At 36.4% G+C, this 22933-nt stretch overlaps 1 protein-coding gene and 1 long non-coding RNA gene across 4 annotated transcripts in view; one reads left to right on the forward strand and one right to left on the reverse strand.

The window, feature by feature from the left end:
* Window positions 1-7717: 7717 nt before the first annotated feature.
* The window catches only part of SCFD1 (sec1 family domain containing 1), a 53666-nt gene continuing 38450 nt past the window's right edge, over window positions 7718-22933 (reverse strand). The window contains exons 20-25 of one of the 2 annotated variants that reach the window (XM_049825925.1): window positions 21779-21832; window positions 17030-17082; window positions 14324-14357; window positions 13012-13077; window positions 8885-8953; window positions 7718-7936 (exon numbers count right to left, since the gene is read on the reverse strand). In XM_049825925.1, coding sequence (XP_049681882.1) covers window positions 7913-7936; window positions 8885-8953; window positions 13012-13077; window positions 14324-14357; window positions 17030-17082; window positions 21779-21832 — 300 coding nt within the window. In that variant the 3' untranslated portion in view covers window positions 7718-7912. The remainder of the gene's footprint in view (window positions 7937-8884; window positions 8954-13011; window positions 13078-14323; window positions 14358-17029; window positions 17083-21778; window positions 21833-22933) is intronic. The other variant, XM_049825926.1, reaches the window with a different exon arrangement.
* LOC126049471 (uncharacterized) lies at window positions 10414-21758 on the forward strand. 2 transcript variants are annotated; one of them, XR_007509201.1, is made up of 4 exons: window positions 10414-11229; window positions 11916-11985; window positions 13713-13806; window positions 20030-21758. It is a non-coding gene; the product is annotated as an uncharacterized LOC126049471 (long non-coding RNA). The 2 variants fall into 2 exon arrangements; XR_007509200.1 differs by having other exon boundaries at window positions 10414-11985.

Here is a 22933-nt window from a genome sequence, read left to right on the forward strand (position 1 = left end):
GGAAGGGAGAGAAGTGGACCCTATCCTTGGACCCTCCCCTGGTGGGGCCCACTATTATTGCCCGGTCCTCTTCTACTCATGGCTACTGTGGAAAGAGCGTGGGACCCTCTGTAGTGTGTCTCTGTAGGCTTGCTGACCTATAGCATTACTTTCTGTCCTTGCCTTTCATTTTAGGGGATAATCTCCCTCTTGGACTTGTGCCGGAGTCCTTTTATCATCCCTCCCCCTTCCCACACTGCTGCCTGAGCAATCTCTACAACTTGGTGCTTTGGGAAGGGCCCGATTCTCCATTTTCCCTTTATAAGACTGGCTGAAACCCCTTTGGTTACCAATCCTCACCTGTGGTCACACTGAACAACGAGCGTTTGATATTTGACTGTTCCAGAGCTTTCCGTAAACCAAGTAAGTTGGCCCCAAGCTCTGCCAGCCCCGTGAACCCTTTCTCCTGCTTGTATCATCAACACCTTCTGCTAGGGGCCTTCAGTTGGGAGAAGGAAGGTGGCTTATCTGGACCTGCCTCTTCCATCGTCCCTCCTGGCCCCTACTGATACCGGCCAAGTTCCCTGGTCGGGCGGCAACGCTTTCTGTGATGTCTGGCTTAGGCCACGGCACTGGGCCTTACCGAATGCTGCTCCTCAAGCTTCGGATGCGCTGCCGGAGCTTGAGCAGCCGTGGAGTCTTTATCGCAGACAACCTGCGTGCTGCAAGCTGAGATCCAGGCTGTGCTGCGCTGAGGCTCGCAGCTCTGGCCGTCGGGAGGTCGCAGACACGGCTAAAATTGTTCTCCAATGAGCAAGGGAAATTAAGGAGGTAATCAAGATGCATCTGCACATTGCAACCAGTCCTGCCATCCCTTTCTGGTTTTTACCTCCATTGTGAGGAGGGAAAAAAAACCCAAAACCAACAAACCTGTTTCAGAAGCTGGACTTGGACACAGTGGCTGCTCACTTACAGACTTCTTTAGGATGCAGCTGCAGAAGTAGAAGCCTTCTTGCATTTAGGAGCTCTCGGCATGATCAGAAAAATAGGAATATTGTGTACAGAAGGGGTAAATTTGGGGGAATCGGTAAAAACACTTGAACAGAATGGAATCCCTTTAATGTAATAATTTTCAGTAAAAGGCAGGAGGAAGCTAGAGTAAGATTGCCTTTCAGTGAATACCCTTTGAGGTCATTTAGCTTTTCTATTGTCATTGTAAAAAAAAAAAAAAAAAAAAATATCTGAAGAGCATCAAAATGTGACATTAACTAAATGAGAGAGACCTTTGTCCTTGATTTCTTACTGTGAAAATTTCCAAAGAATGCAGTCCAGGTTTCATCCTTTCTGGATCTAAGTCAGCCAGAGTTGCATTTATTTTCTTAGCACTGTTTTCATTCCCAAAATGAGTGTTTATTAGAAATAGGTAACAGAAAGCAAGGTCATCTTGTGCCAAAAGATTCTTCTAAATCTGATGTGTTTTTGCTTCAGGAACTTTAGATGTACAAATATTTCTGTGGGTTTGGGAAGGGAACTATCTGTTTCCTTTGAGGTATGAATACGAGCATTTTGGGGCTAAATCCTTGTCTCTGCTGGGACACTGGAACAGGTTTCTAAGGCCCTTATGTAATTTAGGGCTTACGCCAGTGTTGATGAATGGACTCTAAAAACTGTCAGGCTTTGTAGAAAGCCTGGCTAGGATATTGGTGAGCTTGGCACTTGAAGCCCAGTTCCTGACCATATAGACTGCACATAGGGAGACCAGGCCAGGCGAACAGCGGAACAAATTACTAATGACACCTAAAGGGGGAAAAAGAATTTGGAAAACATTGAGGATTTGGTGTTCATGGTTCGACTGCCACAATTATAAAACTCCATCAGTTTTCATCAGGTTTTCACTGACTGTGTGACTAAGCTGGATCCTATCCTAAAGTATAGGGACTGTGCTTTTGATCATTGGTATTGCAGTGAATTGAGGGGGAGAGGTAAGGAAAAAAAGACAGAAACTTAATTCTAACTAATAAGTGAGAGATTTTTATCACAGGAAAAAAAAAAAAGAACTTGCTCTGCAGAAGGGTGACCTCTTTTTGGTTCACCTGTTTTCATGTTGGGCCCTGAGCCTGTAGAAATTGAACTTTTCCAGCGAGGAGTGAGTGTGGCTAAGAGATGAGCACTCACTCTTCTCCTGAGAGCCCTGGGTTGGTAATAAATAACACTGCTTTTTCTTGCCCTATGCAAGCCAATGTTAACGGACCAGATTCTTCCCCTGGGGAGAAACGTGGTCTGCAGAACCATCAGAAAGCTGGTGACGTGGCTAGCAAAGACATACGATTTCCCAGTAAGATTTGTGGAACAATCCCACAGCATACAGCAAGGGTCTACAAGCAAGCGTGTGTGTCATCTTTGGCACCTACTCCCAGAGGATTTCCAGTTGTTTATTTGTTTGTTTTTCCTCCCTCTTCTCTTTCAAACTACCACATATCCCTCACATGTAAAAGGCGGCTTCCAGACTGATGGGAGATATAAATCCGACAGAAGGTAGATATTTATATAGTTAACCTTCCCTGTGTAGTAGCGCTTATCTTCATGTTGTTTGCTTTCAAAGAACTCATCAGAGAGTGGTTACAGTGATGGAAGGCTGGCTAGCCAAAGCTTTTTTCACAGGGAATTAAAAAAAAATATCCTCAGCACTGCAGCTGGATGGACTATGATGTTTAGAAGTAGGTATCTTTCCCTATGAGTTACCAATTCAAACTATATCTGAATGAACAGGGCCCATGGCTGATTAATGATCTACAGGAAATGGATCGATATTCTAGTTCAAGGGCGAATTCACATCCCAGCTGAAGCTCAGTAGTTTAGCTGTCAACAATCCCAGGAAAATGAAGCAAAAGAGTTTTATTCTGCTTGAGGACTGGGATACATGGGTAAGGGAATCTGAAGAAAATATTGCAACCAGCAGTGTTTCACTTCATTCACATACAAAAAAGAGGGTTTATTTCAGTGCTACCAAAACTGGCAATACAACAATTAGCTTTGCTAATATACAAGCTCCACACAAAAAAATCGTGTGCTTGCCTGTGAAACGTTTTGTGTCGTAATCCATCATTTTTGGCCGATATCTCTCCCTTGTACCGTTTTGTGACGTGATCTGATAGTCTTTGTTATGAACACATTACAGAAAACACGGACGCATAAAAGAACAAACCAACCAAGTAGGAAGACGCCAATCATATGGGATTTATAGATGGAAGAAAATGTTGCCCTTATTCGATCTGTTTCACGTGGTGCATATTTGTGGCCTTGAATAAGTATATAAACTCAGCTGTTTGCATCTGAAACAGATAAAAACTGTATGTGTTGATTTATGGTTTAAAAAGTCTTTTGAGAGGCATATATCAGATTGAATGCTTGGATTCTATTTTTAAATCAATTTAATGCTATGCCTGCATTGCAATAAATGTTTCACAGCAGAGCTCCTGATGTCATTCATGTGTAAGGTACCCAGTTTGGCACCTTATATAAGAGTTGCAATTATTCTCCTTGTTAGAGAAGCAGTAAGAACCGAGAAAGCTTTGCCATTGTAGCTGAATGCACAAATGGTCCTAGTTCATTTCAGGGAGTAAATTAAACAGTTTGGTTAAGTCTACCACAGAAAAAATTATTTGAGATGACCTGTAATTTTACTCTCCAAAATGAGGTAGAAGTAATGCTCTTATTTGTTAAAATTAAATCTTCTATATCATTTCAAAACCTTTCAAGGTCTATATGTAGAGGGAAGATACAAATTTATTTCAGGGAGGGAGAAAGGGGGTGTGTGGTTCTAGCTATAGGAAGAACTATGGAGAGTTGTATTCATATCAGGTCATTACTACTACATCCAAAACAAAACCTCCCAGCAAATATGGAAAGAATCCACACCAGTTCTTGTTAAGGGAAGCTACACGCCTCTCTGGCACTTCATTTTCATCCATTTATTTTCATGATACAAGTAAGAATTTGAAGCAGTAAATAATAGTTACATTGCATGTCCATGCTGAGGTGCTAAAAAGCAATTTTCTTTAAAAGCGTTGTGTGTATGATCTACCCCTTAGATTGCCAAAAATAGGAATGCACGCCCATGAGATGGGAAGACAGAAGTAGGACTAGGGACTGATAGTCCTGAGGCTTTTGGGCATGTCTGGTTTCACGGGATAAAGATCACTCCTCCATTGCCAAACCAAGAAAGCCAACCTATGCAGTTAGGAGAAGGAGCTGAGGTAAGTTCAATATAACATTTAAAAAATGTAAAATTTGGTCCTGCTTGGTTTTCAGAAGGGGAAAGACACTGGCAGATAAAGGGAAAGCTACAAAGTTGGTAATAAGAATTTCAAATTCTTGTGGCAACTGAACTACCTAAGGGTTTACAATTTTGGAAAAAAGATTGATGCATTGGTAGACTAAACATGCAGATTTTTGGATGCTGTTGAAGGAGGTCATGTGTGTCTCAGTGACATGTGACCACATTAAGGAACAGAATATATTTAAATGTTGCTGAAAAGGACCAAGATTTCTACACGGAGTAGGGTCACTAAACCATTTCCAAACAAAACAGAAGTGGGTCAAATAATCTACTGCTTCACTGCAAGAAAATTACTAACATTTTCTCTGATCTCTGAAGTTACAGAGAAATCATCACCACTGTGGCTAATTTTTCCGTAACAGTAGAACACTGACCAAGCTTGACTTTCGATGAGCCAGGGCCATCTGTCAGCAATGAGTAACAATGAACGAATCATCCACCCAGAGAGAGCGAGCAGGTCTTTCCAATGACTGCCAGTAACAAGGGATAGGAGGTCATTTTGGCCCAACACCTTTTATTTCAGATCTGAAGAACTTAGTTGTGATAGCTTTGAAGTTAGCTCCTATGTCCCTACTTTCAAACTTTTTACTCTTAGGGTTGCTCCAGTCAACACACTGGACTAACCATTAAGCAATTCCATTTTGGACTATATCCTTTAAGTGAAAAGAGAAGTGCTGCACTTTTTTCAACTCTAGTCATGGAGCTTTGTATGCATGGCAGTGTTGGCTCTGTAACTGAATGATAGCAGTGTTCCTATTATCTGAAGTACTGCTGTGCTTTGGGGAAAAAGCTATTTTACATTCCACTCAGATTGGTGTGTAAACCATCAGTGTTAGCAAAATTTTCTTCTCACAGAGGAAAGAAATATTGATTTGTATCACATAGCGTTATACTGGTAAGGGCACTTAAATCAAGTGGTGGTCTCCAGAGGTTTCTTTTCCTCATTCTGTTTCCTTTTTTTTATTGTTACTTTTCCTTTTTTAAAAGTGTCTAATTCTGAAAAACTAACGCACTAAATTAATCATTAATTCACAAAATATCCATCTAAATATTCTAAAACCTTTGAATTAAAACAAGCAAGCAAAGGGTTATTGTTTCAAACTGTGAATTAATTCTTAAGTGACAAGTATATGCAACCATTTGTAAGATTTGCCTACACTTCCTGAAAGACGGATGTTCCAGTTTTCCACAGATGAAGACCAAATTGCTTATTTTCTTCCTGAGAACAAGTACAGCACTTGAAACTCAGCCTTGTGCTGCTTTTACTTGCCTAAAGGGGAAGGTAGATTGCAATGAAGAATTGCCAGTCCAGAGGCAGGGAAGCTGGAGCTGCTGTGCCGGAGGCGCTGCCCCGCCAGCCAGCCCTGCCTGAGGCTTATTAACAAACAAGAGGCTAGAACAGTTCCAAAACTCCCTGGTCCTCCACGCAGCCACCTAAAACATTGATTAGCAACATGAATGCTGCTGGTACTATTTTACTTAAAAGACTCACTGAGCCAGGCATAACCTTTCCTTTAAGCACAGGCCTTTGAGGGACCTTTGCGGATGTGAAGGGCACAGTGACAGGCTATAAATTAAGCCTGCCAAAGAGCCAGCTTACTTTCAACATTGTTTGCCTCTAGATTAACCATGGAGACTTCTTGTACAACCTTCTACATTCCAAATTCCACAAGAGGTATTCAGGGAAAAGGGCCGTCTAACAAAAAGCAGCATGCCATAACTCGGGTTGTGTCAGAAGGGGAAGAAGTGCGATGATGAGCACGCTGTTACAGAGATAGAGAGGTAAATCTAAGGTTTTAATGGTAACAGAGAGCTTAGGACTGCCAGTATAACAAAGCCAGAAAACTAGCTTGGAGAGGAAAGAGAAGAATGTTTAAAGTACTAAACCCCTGTATTTACTAATTTTTTTAAAAAAACCAAACCCCAAATTGACCAGTGCATGTTCACACAACAGACCTGAAGATCCAGCTATAAAGCTGGGCACAAATGAAACCCGTCTCCAGAGGCAGTGTAAAGACTGCAAATTGAGTTTCTGAACACAGCCACCAAAGTAATTTCTGGTATCTTTACACAGTTTACTGAAACAGTAAATTCTGTAAGCTGTGCTCCTGGTTTAAATGGGCAGGGTCCATCGTATCACAGGCTCCCACAAGATCCAGACAGAAAGCAGTCAGCAGGTTTTTCAGAAGTCGATTGTCAGCTGCAAGGCTAAAACTCTTCACATAGGTAGCACAGTTTTCCTGGGGATGGATTACTTCAAGCTCCTGGAACAAACTCCCACAGGAAGCAATAAACACTTTAAATGTGATTTTCTTTTCCAAAAGCACTTTGACCTTGTTTTTACTAACAAATATAGTGTGTGTATATATAGGGAATTAGAATAATAAACTGCATTTGACACAGTGAGTCCTTGCTGACTGAAGTATGGGGCAGTGCTTGCATACAACTATAATTAATATTGCAATAAAGAAGTTTATTGACTTGGCAAAGTTAGAAGTTTATAGTAGTAGTGTGGAGTAGCTTACAACACTCAGCTGAGATAATTAAATAACATTATTACTTTTTGATAACATGGTCTAGATTATGTATATTTTTATTGTGATACTTTTAAGGAATGGATCAACTGCATTTCTTGTATAGATGTTCTGGAAAAAATCTAGAGAGGACGTTTCTAGAGACAGAGACCTACAGCTATGAAGAAATTTTGTTAGCTTCCTCAACTCCCATACGCACTCTCCAGAGCTATCATTACTGGCAAAATTTAATTATATAATGAGATTCTTTTAACTACTAAACTGCCCCTACCTAATGCAGTTGTTAGAAACTGTATTGTAAATATGTGCTTATAAACCAGTTTAGAGCTGCTCTGTGAGTATGACTTGGTTTCTTCCCAAACGTAACAGTCAAAGCAGTTACACTATAAAGTGCAGGAGAAAATTATTACAGATTTCACAGTTTTACAGTTTGAAACTGTGGCTGTGTAGGCAAACAAATTTTCTCTTAAGAGAAAAGCTAAATTACTGTATCAGAAACTTGTACTGAAGGTATCTTCAAGTACATCTTTGGACCATGAAGCAAAGACGGCACAAATCTAAGCACAAGTATAATGACTTTGGTAAAATAAAAGGTAAGAACTAGTAGTTCTCTTGCTCTAAGGCTGTTTGTCTGTGGTCCTAAAAGGCAGTTTTGTCCTTTTCAATTTTGTTAAATAGTCTGGCTTTCAAGAACACATTTCCTAAAGACAGAGTTGACCTCTTCTTCAAGGTATTGCTTTGTTTACTGCAACAGAAACTATACATAAGAACTTGAAAATGCTATGCTTTTCAGCCAGCTCTGTCACATGCTATAGCTAATACTGCATTTAGAATGTAATAATGTGAAACTGACCCCCACCAAAAATGTAGCAGGTTTTAAGGTTTATTTCTGAAATGTTGATATACACTGTATTAATTACAGATCTTTTTTAAAAGGTTATAATATTAATGAAATGGGTTTAAGTTTTAATATAATGACAAAATTATAGATATGAAGATATCCGAATATTGTAACAATTCTTTGTTGTCACGTTGCCATCCAGGTAATGGTGTTTCAGTCTTATTTCTGGCCAAGTTGGGACAGCTAAATGTGAAGAGACAGAAAACTATTAGGTTGTTCATCTTATTCTTTCAGTCCAACTAATATCCAGTTCATATGGTAAATATTTCTGTCCTATAAGCTTTGTTTGTCTCTTGCAACCAAAAGTATGCTGGTAATAGAATATTTAATGCATACCCTCACAGGAGAGGATCTGAGCTTCAAATCTTAAGATTTGGATAAATCTCAGAGGTGAAGGTGCAGTGTGCACAGTCAAGTCAACAAAAAAGTTAATTAAGCTGACTGAAGAGTTTTAAACTGCTAAGTACCATTTGTCTCTTTCAAATGCAACAAGAATTAATTCAGTTCTTTAAAATGTAGTTTTGAATAACAATTTATTCTCATCTGAGTAGGAAGCAAAACCATAGGTGGTGACAGTTACTGAAGGGCTGCTATTGGCTGACCACCATGAATAATTTTTATTTTGCATTTGTATTGGAATGAGGCATAGAGAAGTAATGGTGATGATGTTTTTAACAGCACTAAAAGATTGATTTTAGTACTGGTATGGACAACATCAAGCTCCCACTAGGCCAGCATTTATAAATAGCAAAATTTAGGACAAAGGTTTAAAGATCACAGTTCAATAGCAGTTTTAAACGTGTAAAAGTCGCTAGAATAGCCTGGAAAGACATGCTATTTGTGAAAGTATCAAGAACTGAGTCATTTTTTTCATTAGGATTTATGTTAAGGCAATTATTATGAAGTTGTTCACCTGCTTTACCTGTGAACTCGCATTGGCAATACAGGCCTTCAAAAGTTAATTAAAAATAATGACTCCAAACCCCCATTTCCATCAAGTGAAAACAGATAACAAGAACATGTATTAATCTTTCACAAATAGTTTTTCTCCATGGAGAGATGTAAAGGTAAGTAAGTCAACACACAATTACAGAAGTAATTAATATTATAGAGGTTATCAAAGGTACCTACCTGTTTTATAAACTGTGTAGCATTAAAAAGTTCACTGCAACCATACAGGACATGTTTGCCTTGTTTACCCTAAAAAAAAAAAAAAAAAAAAAAAGGGACAGGAAGAAATCAAGTGTTTAACAGGACAGAATAGCAGAATTGGCTTAAACTAATTGTATACAAAAAAAATAATCTTGATGATGTTGAAGTCTTACACTTTTGGCTGGAAAAAGAATAGCTGTTCCACCAGAGCAAAAAAACCTGTAATTAAATTGAAGTGGAAAATGCAAGACCAGAGGCAGAATGTGGAAATTATGGGGCATTTTACACATTTAAACTCACTAGAATGCTAAGTTCTCTGATGAATCTATGAATGGCTTGGGAAGTTAACAACCTTACTTGAGCAAATCCTAAAATAATGGCACTGCGCTAAGAATAACAACATATTTACCATTTCTGTTGTGTCAGAGCCAGAAAACTTCAATCTGTAATTCATTTCCATGTGATGTTGTAAAAAACAGCACTTTTTTTGGTAAAGGGATTCTGAAACAGTTATGTTGATTTCAATTGGCTGTATGTGAAACCTAGTTTGCAATTTAACTGCATTTGCTTGATAGGCTACCAAAGTGCTATGTTAGCAGTTTGGAAGTGAAAATTAGTTTAAGTAATACATAGTTTCAGACTGAGTTTATTTCCAGTTTTGGGCTAATAATCCCATGGTTCCTCAAAGTTCAAGCATAGGCTTGAGAAATCTGTTTTACTGTTAAATTATTTTGCATTTTCCTGTATTAGTTAGGTAAAACTTGCTTATCAAAGAGCAATATAGGAACACAAGCCTTGAAAAAATGATTTTGTTTCATATGTATTACTAATTGTGCTGTTTCAGCAGAAAGTAACAGAAGCAGATTCGAACAGTTCTTAGCTGGTGGTCACATGCTAATTGGGCAGATGGTAATACTGGTTCAAGTCCTCATCTTTATTAATTTTGAGTGGTTTGTGGCAATAAGTGATTCTTGTCACTGAGCAGGATCTTGAGCTTGCATCTTCCCACTTTTCAGGCCCGTTTTTTTAGTCTTGATGCCTGAACAGGTCTGGTTTTGATCTAAACTGGTATTTTGAAAGATCCGCTTCCGTAGCGTGACTGAACAGCATTTGTTTCTGCCTAGTACGCCCCAAAGTTTTAAACGATACAAATATTTGTGAAATGGGACTGTTGCCTTTCAGGCAGCTCTAAAATTCATGAACATACACTTCCAGTCTGTCATATATATTCTTCTAAAAAAAGTAATTTTTAAAATTTTTTTTTGAAGTTAAAGCTTATTTAAAGTTAATTACTTAGTCCATTAAAACAAAGAGCTACATCTCCAAGTAATTATTGGAGTCAAGTTGAAACTGCTTAACATCTAAAAAACACCCCAAACCTCAGTACTCTTCCAAAGTCCAGTGTCATTTAATGACTGAGAAACTTATGCTGAGAAACTTCTTGTGATAAATGATAACGTCTATCCCAGGTAGATTGGAACAGATTATCAAGCAGTATCTTTCTAACCATCTACAAAAGAAAATTAAAGGACATGCTAAATTCTTTTGCACAAAACAGTATGCTAGTCTCCTCTTGGAGGCTCCCTATGGCTTGCAATTTTGATTACACATTTTCAGCATGTTGAACTGAACTTGGCCAATGTATTTATTTTAAGGCACAATCTGCCTTACTGACATTGTAAATATTTGCTTTTTGACAATATGAAATAGTCTATTCTAGCATAGAACTGCTAATAATTGGATTTGAGGGCTCCTCTTAATTGTCCTACAGAAAAAACGCAGAATGTCAAAGCTGAATGAACATTGCTTCCTGTTTTAGAAAATTTTAAATACTTTCCCTGTGCTTTCCAAGGCAAACTGGCAAAACAGATAGTACTTAGAAAAATAAAGCAGTGAATAAAAGCTTTGTGGTATCTGCTTGCAAGAACAGAGCTGTTGATTTTTCTCTTTTTATTCTGGAGGAAGACTGATTGAATATTAGAATAATTAATAAGCTACATCTGTTGAAACAACAGATGCTGGAAGTGTACCACATGGAAAAGCAAATTTTATTGGATAAGCCTGTAAGTCACCTGGGAGAGGCAGACAAGTCTCTGGGGGGTGGGAGGTGGAATTAAGGCTTTCATTGACCTTTCTTGTTTTTTCAAGAGCGAGCAGCTAAATGGAATAAAGGTGAGGGAGTCTTCCCCCTTGGGGAGGTCATCTCCCACTGACTAAGTATGCAGTCTGAAGAAACATACAGCACCCTTCAGCCGTGACAACTGATGAAGAAACCTCTGTCCATGGGTTCCAGAAGAATAACTATGTCCAACTCCTGACTCTCCGTAAGATCTAACACTATGGTTCCTGTAGTTTTCAGCTCCTTCTGTCCTCTCCATCTACCAAATGACCTGCTGATTGCCCTCTTATTCCTCATAAACTTCAGCTTCCTGTCACACTGTATGAAGTGCTGAGTGTTTAACTTGTCCTTATTCAAAGGCTCTGTGTATATACCTATAAGCATACACCACAAACCTTGGCTCTGTCAGTATGCAGCTACATATCAGAGAAATGTATTAGCCTCTAGGGGATTCAGACTTTGATTTTAGTAGGAAGTGATGAATATGTGTCACTAATACACATGTTGCTGGGCATTCTTTTGAATTGATATGGCATCTGAAGCGGCTTTGGGTAAACTGAGGAGCAAGCCAAAAGTTTGACAGTGCACTCTGCTCCAGGCAGATGCCCCAACAATGAATGCTACAATTCGTTATCCAGAATAGTGGAAAGTGCTAAGCTGAGCCTGAACAATTTCTTTAACTTACATTCCCCTTCCTCTCCCTTCCCCTATCCAGACCAGCTCTGTTCCAAAATGGCTGCCTGTTGGGGGTGGGGGGAAACAACTCTGCGCACACGATCTGACTTTACGTTCTTCAAGGTTTACCTGGACATAAAACTTTCATGTACTTGTTTTGTGGAAGAAGTGTTTTTCAGTGACTAATGCTCCATATTTGTTCTTTTGTGTGAAAAGCCTCAATCCAGTCCACCACAGGACAGGACGATCGTACCATGAACAAGGTCATGATCTGGAAGGAGGAATGGTATGCTGCTGCTCTTAAATAATTTATTACCTACTTCAAAATTTTATCAAGGTTCCTTTTGTATTTTTTTTATGCCTGGAAAGTGCTTGAGTCCCACACCCCTGCCTTCCAAGAACTGTAATGATGTAGTTACTTTTCTCCATCCGCTGATTTTTGGTATACGTGTGTTCTGCTAGGCTGGCCAGCTGGAACCAGAGAACTTAAATCTGTTACACCAGCATTACATAGTTGGTTATGTATTTTCTGCTTTGTGCATATGACACCTCTTATGATTTCTACACAGAATCAAATGATGCAGCATATCAAGAATAAGCTTCTGTTAACTCATTAGCAAAAACTTCTAAATGTGGATAAATAATAAATGCTCAGATATTGATGTTGATCTGATCTTTGCTCTGACAGATAGCATAGTATTTGCATTATGTTGGCTTCTGAAACAAACATTATGCTCAAGTAAGATTGTTGTAAAATAAGATACTGTTATCTGTAGGCCTTGTTTTGAGCTGACTTCATGTTGTGAAGTTGCATATGAAAAAGCACTGTAGTATCTCTTCTGTGGTATTCATGAAAACTAGAGAATTCTGAGCAGTTCCTTACTTTCAAGGCTATGATATGCTACAGCAGCAAATGAAAACTAGTAACAGGACTCCAAAACACTATGAACAACCAAACTGACAGCATTTGCTGTGCCGGTACAGAAGACAGGTTAATTCAGTTAGCTACATCTGCTGACAGTTTCCAACCATGTTAGTGTGTATGAAGACAAAATAAAGCAGAACGCAGTTTTACTCAATTAAAAACTGCAACATGAGCAAAAATACTGGAAACAGTAACTCTTTGTTGGTCTGAATTAATACTCCACATTTTCTACTGATTTTGTACATACTTTTTTCCCACAGTCTGTAATAAGGATGCTAAGGCTAGTTTCATAGACTTAATCTTCTAAATACTAAATGTTACACAAACCCTGCTAAAACTGGTTTCTATCAGTAAGTTATGGACTACAACCGACAGAAGTGCACATACCTTTATGTAGTCAATAAGATTTTGATATTCAATATAGTTGCCTCCTCCAACTACAAACACTATTGCCTAAAAGGCAACACACATATAATCAGAGTACGCATTCAAATTCTTAACATTTCAGTGGTAAAATATACAACAAATCATTAAACCTACAGTAAAAATCATCCTAATCATGCTGCAGTCTAATAAGAACTGGGTACAGAACCACTAGCTTCCTGCCCTAAAGAAGATAATAGAAGAGTTTTTAGTAGGATGCAGAACAGCAAGCTGAGAGCTTTTAACATGTCACTATCTTCTACTAAGAAATATTTGAAAGATATGCAGTTTCAACATGTTACTTCTTTGAGTGGAGATGTCTCCAGTGGCCATAGGAACAGTTAAAATATTTCCATGGATGCTTAAGAATTGATTTGGGACACAAATAAAATACTTCTGTTTTATAAAGGAATATACTTTTTCATTATTTCCCCCCCCTCCCACTTACCACTGGTAGTAATCTATAACATTACAGACCACCAGTATTTTCTGGGCTATGTTTAAAAAAGAACACTTAATGAACAGAAAAAGGAGACTTAAGAGTTGCATCATTTTTGTTAACATTCACTATCCAAAATTGTTTGACTACACTATATGAATTTTATATAGACATTTTTGCTAGCCATATATATATATATGACATCACGTCTATTTCTTTTGTTCAGGAGGATAACGAAGACATTTCAAGAGAAATCTGAGACATTTGTATATTGCCAAGGCAAAGATTTTGCTTATGAAACTTGGTAGTAAGATCATCAGGTAAGACTTTTACTATTTGCAAATGCTTATGTTGAAAATTACTGAAAGTTACTGGCATTAGTATAAAATTACATTTGTTGTTTTGCTTTTTTCCTTTAATTGCAGAGACTGTTTAAATTACTGTCACTTAAATCAGTGGTCAACACTGCTGTTTAAAGCCAGGCAAAGGATTAAATCTAGAGAACATTCTAAAGATCTGGTATAAAAATGAGGGTTTTAAATTGCTGAGTACCCAATTATGATATTAATAAATCCCTGTAATTACCTCCAGAAGAATTTTCTATATTTTTTTTTTCCTCTGGTATTAGTTAATGTTTGCATAGTCCTTTGAAGATGAAAAGACTTCTTTAGAATAACAGCTAATTATAATTAATACTAGGTATAATTAGTCTAAGTGGTTTTTGCAAACAAGACCTCTTGTTTTCTTAATTGTGATCATCAAAAATGACTGGTACATCAGGATTTATTTTTTTTTTTTAACACATGAACATTGAAAAAAAATTTCTATGTGACTTACCTCCTGGAATGGATTTTTGTTTCTTGGAACTGAGCTAAAAAAAGAAACACAAACTACAATTTAAATTTTATTAGACATTAATATAAATACGCAAAATAAGTATCATGCACGCATCATGTTTATGGAATACTATGTAATATTAGACATATAAAATAGAACAATAATTGCCTTTCTGCATTCATTCTGTAAGTATTTTATTTAAATGATTTGTTACGGAAAATCATTCATTCTACATGAGTAGAATACATGAGTAAACAGGAGTTTTACTTCATCAGTTTAAAGGTTGCTGTTTGAATCATAAGCTTTGTGTCAACACTTCTTGTCGAGCTTAAAAGCTCTAACTATAGTGCTGCTAGCTAGAAGCAAATACAATGAGCAAAAAATTTCATCAGTATTAGCACTGTTCATGACACTTACAACTAGGTAAGCCAGTCAGTGTGCAGTGCCTGCATGTGTACTTATTGATGCTTCAGAAATCTCAAAAACTACTATAGGCAGCAGGAATGTGTTCTGCTGTCAGGTGTCACAGCAACAACATTAGGATTAAAATGATTTAAGGAGGAAGATGTAAGTTACAGTTTGGCTGGTATAGACTCTTCTTCTCCATTTGAATAGACAGTCCCAGCCACAGGGAAGTAGCAGGGAGAGGGGGAGAAACTTCTTTTCCTGCATCACTTCGCATCTTCAGGAGGAAGGGAAAAAGCTCTGAAGGGTCAGTCTGCTCTCCTGCCCTTTGCTCACTACCTTCCTGCCCTGTACGGGCCTGCAGCCCCAGGTAGTCAAATACATCTTCTGTTCTAAGACAGATTAAAAGCATTGCATTTTGCCCTTCAACTTACCTTTTGCCTTATTTCGAGAAGTTTTCTCTGAGTGACCAACAACAATTGACCCAACACGGAGTCCAGTGTACCAGAAAAATAGGTTTTGAGAGGGAATGGCTATCTCTAACGTGTTGTTTTGATCTGGCATGAGTACTACAGACTGCCCATAAGTGGAACCGTTAGCCCAATTCTCTCGTCGTTTGAATATGATATGACAAATCCACATATATTTTATGTTATCCTTTCAGAGGGCAAGGCCTGTTTATACTTGATGTAGGCTTTACACAGGATATAAAGATACTGTTTTGTTAAGACTAAACTGCAGTAATATAGATCCTACTCTATTAAAAAATAATAGGTAGAAATGCCAGTATTAAAACAGGAGTATGTTAGAAAAAATTAGTCACTTTTTAATATCATTCCATTAATGATACTAATTGATATTGTTATTTTAAACTAGTAATATTTTGTCAAGCCAGCCAAGCTATGGTTTTTTTATCATCTACATAAATAGTTGAAGGGAGAATTAGAAGAAACCCTTATATAGCTATACTAGAGTTTTGTTGTCATGCTCAAATATGATTTAAGGAATATAACTTCAGTTTATGTACAAAACCCAAACAAACCCCAAACTAGAAATTAAGTTTTTCCCCATGATGATTATTGTAGCTATACAGAATGGCACATTAATGAACTGGTGTAAATGCATATCTTTACATTGTTTAAAGCAATGTAAGAACTACATGGAGTGGGTAAAAATGCACATTTACATGAGAAAAACCCTTCAGCTTTAATAAAACAAATCTTTGCACTTCTGCACAAAATCCTCCAAAAATGCTATAAAAAGCATAACAAAACAACGAAAGTTGCAATTAAAATGAAACCTAAAATACTGGCAATTTTCTTTTTTGATGCTTTGAAAATCTGCTTATCTTTGAAATTATATAGTCTGTAATAATACTTTCTAATGAAACATACACATTATCTGAAATGTGTTTCCTATTACTACTTATGCTGTCAGAAATATACTTTCCATGTTTCAAGAATAGAGGAGGCAGAGACAGATTTTTATGTAAATAACTAAAACCAATTCTGGACCTATTTTATCCATAGTCATCCTGTAATAAATCCCTGCAATTAAACAAGCTGATTGTTTTCCCACAGGTTTGGTGAAAACTATTTTTAGAAGGTATGTTAAAATTAAGTATCTTCTCTGTTTCTAGGGTATTAGAGGTGAGATTATCAGCCACAGTTATTGGTCAAAGAGATAAAGCAAAAGATACAAATTTATAAACTTCTAGTGTAATTCCACTTCCTCTCTTTTATTGGCAAAATAAACTATATCCACCTCTCCCTTGACATGCACATGAATATAAAATGTGCATCAGCCTATACAAGAGCAAATGCAGTCAATTTTTTGTGATTTTTTTGCAAGTTTATTAACAAATTACTAAATAAGAGTTGTATTCAAATGAAAATTTTAACTGTTTAAAAAGTGATAAAGAATTTTGTGCACTATCCAATGACTTTTTAATTTAACAGTGAAAACCTACAAATTTTCAAAGAAACCAAGCAGTACACCTATAAAGAATTCTAACATTTATTATTGCTAAATATTAGTACACATTCCTGTGACTAAACCAATGTACATGTTAGCAGCATGTTCAGTCACTGGAACAAAAGATTTTTTTTTTTTTGCAGAGTTATAAAAATTTATCTGGTTGATCCACTTCCTGTTGTGAATTCTTTCAACAGCAACTGTTGTAACTTAGAATTAATGACTACAAGTAGTTAATTGTAGTCAGCATGTAAAATAAACTTGGATTTCTTAAGTTAGCCTTTTCACAGGGTATGAGGAAAGAAGCAAAACTCATAGTAAACTCACCTGTCACTGCCTCGTAGCATCTTGGGGTCAAAATACCGGTAGTCATCTGTCTCCTATTAAAAACATACTTTTTATCTCACAAGATTGGAATTTTGGCTTATGAATTTCTGCTTGTATCTATTACATTAAACATCATTCAAACCAATGTCATTTTGCACTTAGCAGTCACATCTCTCAAAATTAATTGTGGTGTCTACTAATACTTATGGTGTTTGTACATAACTGAACCAGTACAGAATAAACAACAGTGAGAGAGCTGTGAAGGGTGCTATTGAGATTTTTGTTTCTGGTTCATCTAAAATTGACTATTACACACTTTCCAAAAAATACACTGGTTGCATAATAAATCCCAATAGAAAGGCAGTAGGCAGAAAGAAAAATTAAGGTGCTACCAGCTTTAGAGGAACATCACAGGGTTAGTTATAAATGCTAAAATTTTCCAGGTTAGAGATCTGCTATTGATTTAATATTATAAAACAAAACACTTCTGTGGCAATGAATGCTAAATACAAGATAGATCAAAATCTGCTACTGTTATGTAACTTACCCTTTTCATTTCATGATTTATGACTACTATTAAACCAAAATTAAGCTCTTGAAGAAATGAGTTCCACAAGAATTTGACAACTCTGACTGTCTAAACTATATAAAAAAAAAATGTTCTTCACACAAAACACTGAGGCACTTCCAATATTTTTGTTGGCAACAAGCAGGATTTTTGCCAATTATTACGGATGAAAAACAAAACTTCTTAGTAACTCCTTCTGACAACTACTTGGCTTTCTTCTGTTTCTATACTACATTTTCATCCAGGTACTGTGAAGTTTAGTTTGTGGATAAACTGCGGGCAGGACTACAGTTGATTTCATCTGGGTGCTTACATGCAAAATCTGTGTGTTTTGATGATTCTGTAGAGCAGAAATAATTCTTCTTGAGCAGTAGCCATTTTCTGGGGAGTTTATTGGAGCTCACAAAGCATAACTACCTCTAATACTACAAAATATTTAGCATATGTGTGGTGGTTACACACACAGAAAAAAAATCTATTTGATATTAAGGACTTAGATGTAATTATATAAAATATGTCTCTCATCCTCTTTTTTTTAAAAAAAATTAATTTAGATCTAATTTCACACTGAAGCCCTGTAAAATGCTTTTATATGCTCCACCAGGAATTTCAACTGCATTTGTAAAGGCTGCCAGCTTTATGATTTTGGCAGCCTTGTACATAAAGATGGTATAGTAGCAACTTGGAAGTAATGAGAGAGCTGGGAAAGGATAGATATTGCTACTAAAACTGAGAGGTATTTGAGAAACCTTTAACTTGGATAAAGAGCTGCAGCTTCCCCGCTTGTTAGAATGAATTACAGATCAATGCCAGAACTAAAATCAGAGTTAAAAAACCAGTATTACAAACATTTCCTCCTGAATGTGTTACTGCTGTGTTTCACTGTGGGCTTGTGTAAGTAGACACACAAAAAGTGGTAAAGTAATAGAAATGTGATAAGCTAGTTTATTTTTTTGTTGTTGTTTTAAATACACCATTCCTGCTGAAATCAGTTCTGAGGGTGCAGGGAAAGAAACCCTACTAGACTTTGTTTACTTTAAGAAATAGCTAGTCTGCCAATAAAAACAACTGTATAGCAGTTTCCTTAGAACAAACTGAATCTGTGACTTCCTAAGCAATTCCAGACTAAAATTCATAGTTTTGAAATTATAAACTTAATTTTCAAGATTTCAAATAAAAATGGAAAAAGACCCATGGCAATATGCTTGACTTTCAGTCTGTACTGGTCTTCTGCAGAAGCTAACATGACTAGTTTGGATTAAGGAAGTCCTCCATTTTTAGAGGAGGACTTTTTTGTTGTAATGCATGAAAGGTAATCATACGGTAGGTATAACCTAAGCCTGAAAGATGCTATATTCACTGGAAGGGATGATATTAACCAAAATGCAGCTCCATTCACAAATAAGATTTACCTACCTCTTAAGTGAATACAAATGCACATACTATATTGGCAGAGGCTAAACCCCTTTGGGACTTTGTCATAAAAATATTAAAGGTTTACTTATCAAAGATAAGAATCAAAGCATTTTGTGGAAGATACTTAAAAGAATCTCGATAATTCTGTAGTAAGTGGTGGTCAATTTCACAACTATGGGTTAAAATTTATGCATACTTGACAATACGATTTATTATTTTTTTTGTTAGGACGATTTAAAGTTTTAATCAATCCTCATTTAGCGATACCAAAACAAAGCAACTATGTTAGATTTATGAAAAGAACATTCCTTTATGAAAACATAATCCAAAAGCAATTGCTTAAAAACCTGTTTCAACCAATAAATGCTAATACTACATAAAAAACCCCAAGTAACGGATTCCTTTAAGGTCATCAATGAATGTTTCTGAATAAGTATTTCAAGAAAAAGTGTAACTATAGTTAAACAATCTAGACAAATTAAAAAAAATTACAGGATGGTATTATTGCCCATAAGAACTGTTCTATCTGTTCCTGCTTTTGAAAAACTTGGAAAACACAGGTGTAGACTCATTTGTGCTTCCTGGCAGCTGTGAAACAAAACAAGCAGCAGGGACAAGTAATACACAGTGATTTACAGATAACCCTACAGAGCTTTGCACAACATATCATTCTAAATAGGTTTAAAATTGCAACTGACAGTAATACTTGCAGATGTTGGCGATACAAGTTGTATATTTCATATATTTACTTTATTGTTGCATTTTATACTTAGAAAGTAATTTATTTACCTTCTTTGTAATAATTGTTGGACTTCTCAATAATCTGTTCTAATTTTGCATTACAACTTTTATCTGTATGTACATTTCATACAGTGATCACTGTAGTTAGTAAGATTCAATTAATTATAAAGGGATTTTTTTTCTATTTTGTAAAAAAAAAAACCAAACAACCACACCCAACCCCCCCCCCCACTTAAGCTTCCCCCCCCCCCCCCCCCTTTGTATTTTGCCTGCAGTGCAAAAAATTCTGGGAAATAGAAAAGGACCTCAAACATCAGAAGATGAAGAGAGGCCACAGTGGTGTATTTCTACACATTGACCTTTTCCAGATACAATTTCATTTCTGCTGATGGTATAGCAAGTCTAAACATATTCCAGAATGACTCTCTGGCTTGCTTCTGTTAGCTGAAACTTACTCAAAAAGTTGCTGTCAAATTTCCTGCAGGTTAGCAGAATCATTCTTTAGGGCTTGCCTGGTCTCTTATGACTTGAAAAGTAGGACTCCCTGTTTTGGGCCATGAATATCAGTCTCTGACATGGCAGTGAAACATGAAGCTGCTGTCTGACTGGCTCAATCTCTGCGTTTTCAAGTGAGAAGATCAATGTTTTCTCCAAATTATCAAAGTGATCATAGCTGTTTTCTACTAAGTGAACTGTAACAATATCACATCAGCAAAAAAACCCCGTGTGATGTGTGCACTTTTCCAAATCAATTCCTAAACTTGTAGCCTGAGAAAGCTAGTGTTTATCTAAGAAAAATTGTTTTCTTTTTTCCACCTGCTTGTAGGTTATCTGTAGTTTTTAATTTTGGATTTCTGTATTAAGTGTTCTGAGTGACCTCTACTGGTTGACTAGATAAAAGTAGCTGCGCACCTATTTTCTAGGTCTTGCAAATAGGGACAACAATCCACTGCCACTGAAAAGAAGTGTCAATTTCTTTGTTTAAGAGAGAGCGAATTTTCTGCTAACAATCATGACAATATACTATCTATGAAATACAGTTTAAGAAAAGACAGGATTACTTGCATGTTGATCATTTTCATATTTTACCATTATTTATCTCCGTTTACATATAGTTAATACCTGAAGTTGAAAGTGGACTAAGAAGAATGTTTTAAACCTACTAACCAGTGTGAAATATAACAATTGCATCTCTCTGACACTGATGACATTAAAACAGGACGACTGATAAAATGTGGCAAACATATTAAAGCTGTCTAAATTACTTTTAACAGGTGATTTTTTCAGAACAAGTTTGTGCACAGGATGGTTTTCTGTAAGAGTGCTGAAGGAACGAAGTACATAGTAAGAAAAGATTGTTTTGACTATACACTACGTATAAAAAGACAGGGCTATTTTTAGCTGTAAATTCTAGCAAATGTCTTGACTATCTAGCTAACATTTAAGCATTTCAAAAGTTTGTAACTTATGTAAGCCTGAACAAATTTTCACAGAAACAAAGGGAAAAGAGGACTTTTCTGACAGAAAACCAACTCTGATTGCAAACTGAAACACTGCATGAGTACTAAAATATTTTCCTCTGAATAGTAAAGCTTTAAAGATGTGGGAAACAAAATTTTCTTTAACATACCTCTCTGTAACTACTTTGCTTCTGAAATAGTACTCTTAAAAAAAAATAAAAAAAATCCTCTTGTTGCAAAGAAAATTTCGGCCCACTGTTCAACTTTTAGAAATTTCAGAGCAGCAGAAACTCAGTATAGCACAAGAGTAACAGAAGCTCAGAATTGGAAAAAAACCCTCAAAAACATTAGTTCCAATGAGACACAATAAGTAGTCATTATTTAGAAACTATTTTTATGCAAAAAATCTTATGAAATAGTTATGAAAATGGATCTATTCTTGAGATACAGCATGATTAGATTTAACTGCATTACCATAAAAAAAATAGCCATGGCATATTACATCTCACAGCCTCAAGATTTCATTTGTTCCACCTCTTTCCATCTGAAGGCATTTATACTCACGGGGTTTGACTTCATCTCCATAAGGTTGTCCAATATACGTGTGACTGGTAGATTCTGTAAAACATAATATGAAATTAATGGAATGCTGAAATGCTTACTAACAATTATTCACAGGCATGCTATTATTTACAGAATAGTTTACAGAGCATTTGAAACACTACTTTAAACAGGTTTTTTTCTTATATTTTGTAAAGGTTGAGCATTTTTATCATCACCTAAATTAACTTTCTGTACAGAAAATGCACATCTGAGGAGCATCTAGCTAGGGGATGAACAGAAAGTGTAAAAAGAAGTGTGAAGACAAGAACGGAGTTGTATTTAGGTATTACCAATATATGCAGACATGTGATGATGTATGCATTCTTATTAAAAAAATACTTGCAGTTTAAGGAACGAATTTTAAAGCTGAAGATGAGAGTTAAGGCTGTGATTCTAAAAAAGAACTAATGTTGTCAAAGAAATGGGTAAAAAAAAGCAATCCTGGCAACAAATGTTTGGATGAACTGGAAAGGAATGAACTGTGAGATTCAAGATGATTTTTCCTTATTTAAGATGGGAAATGTTAGCTTGGACAAAGGATCTGAAGTACTAAACAGTCAAACCACTTTAGTTATAATAAACTGAGGGAGAGTTTACATAGCAACAGAATTGGAAAAGTGTCTTGTTGACAGAATATATCAAAAAAGGATATTCCAAAAGATGATCTACAAATAGCACTGAAAAATGCTTAGTAAAAACCCAATATAAATCCCCAAATGACTGAATGAGGAATAAAAAGTTAACTTTAATAGAAATACCACAGACCTACATCAGGCTAAAAAATATGAGGAAGAATAGTGTTTTATTTGGCTACCCCAAAACACCTGGAGAAGGAATTAAAAGCCAGAAAAAATTATCCTGAAAACATTGGCATCGTGGCTTCTTACTCACTCAGAACCCCCCAAAAAAGTTAGCCATTTTGTCAAGAATGCTACTAACTTTTTAAAGCCACACGTTAGAAGAAATGACAAAATGTTTAATTCACAAAAAACAGGAAGTCTTATTTAGAATTATTATTTATTGTTACAAGTAACAGTTTATCTGAATAGCTCTATAAAATACAATATATAGGCAAGCTGCATATTTATAAGAGTTTTCTCAACTATATTTCATGAC

The sequence above is a fragment of the Accipiter gentilis genome, chromosome 22 (genome assembly GCF_929443795.1).
Source record: "Accipiter gentilis chromosome 22, bAccGen1.1, whole genome shotgun sequence".
NCBI classification, from domain to species: Eukaryota; Metazoa; Chordata; class Aves; order Accipitriformes; family Accipitridae; genus Astur; species Astur gentilis.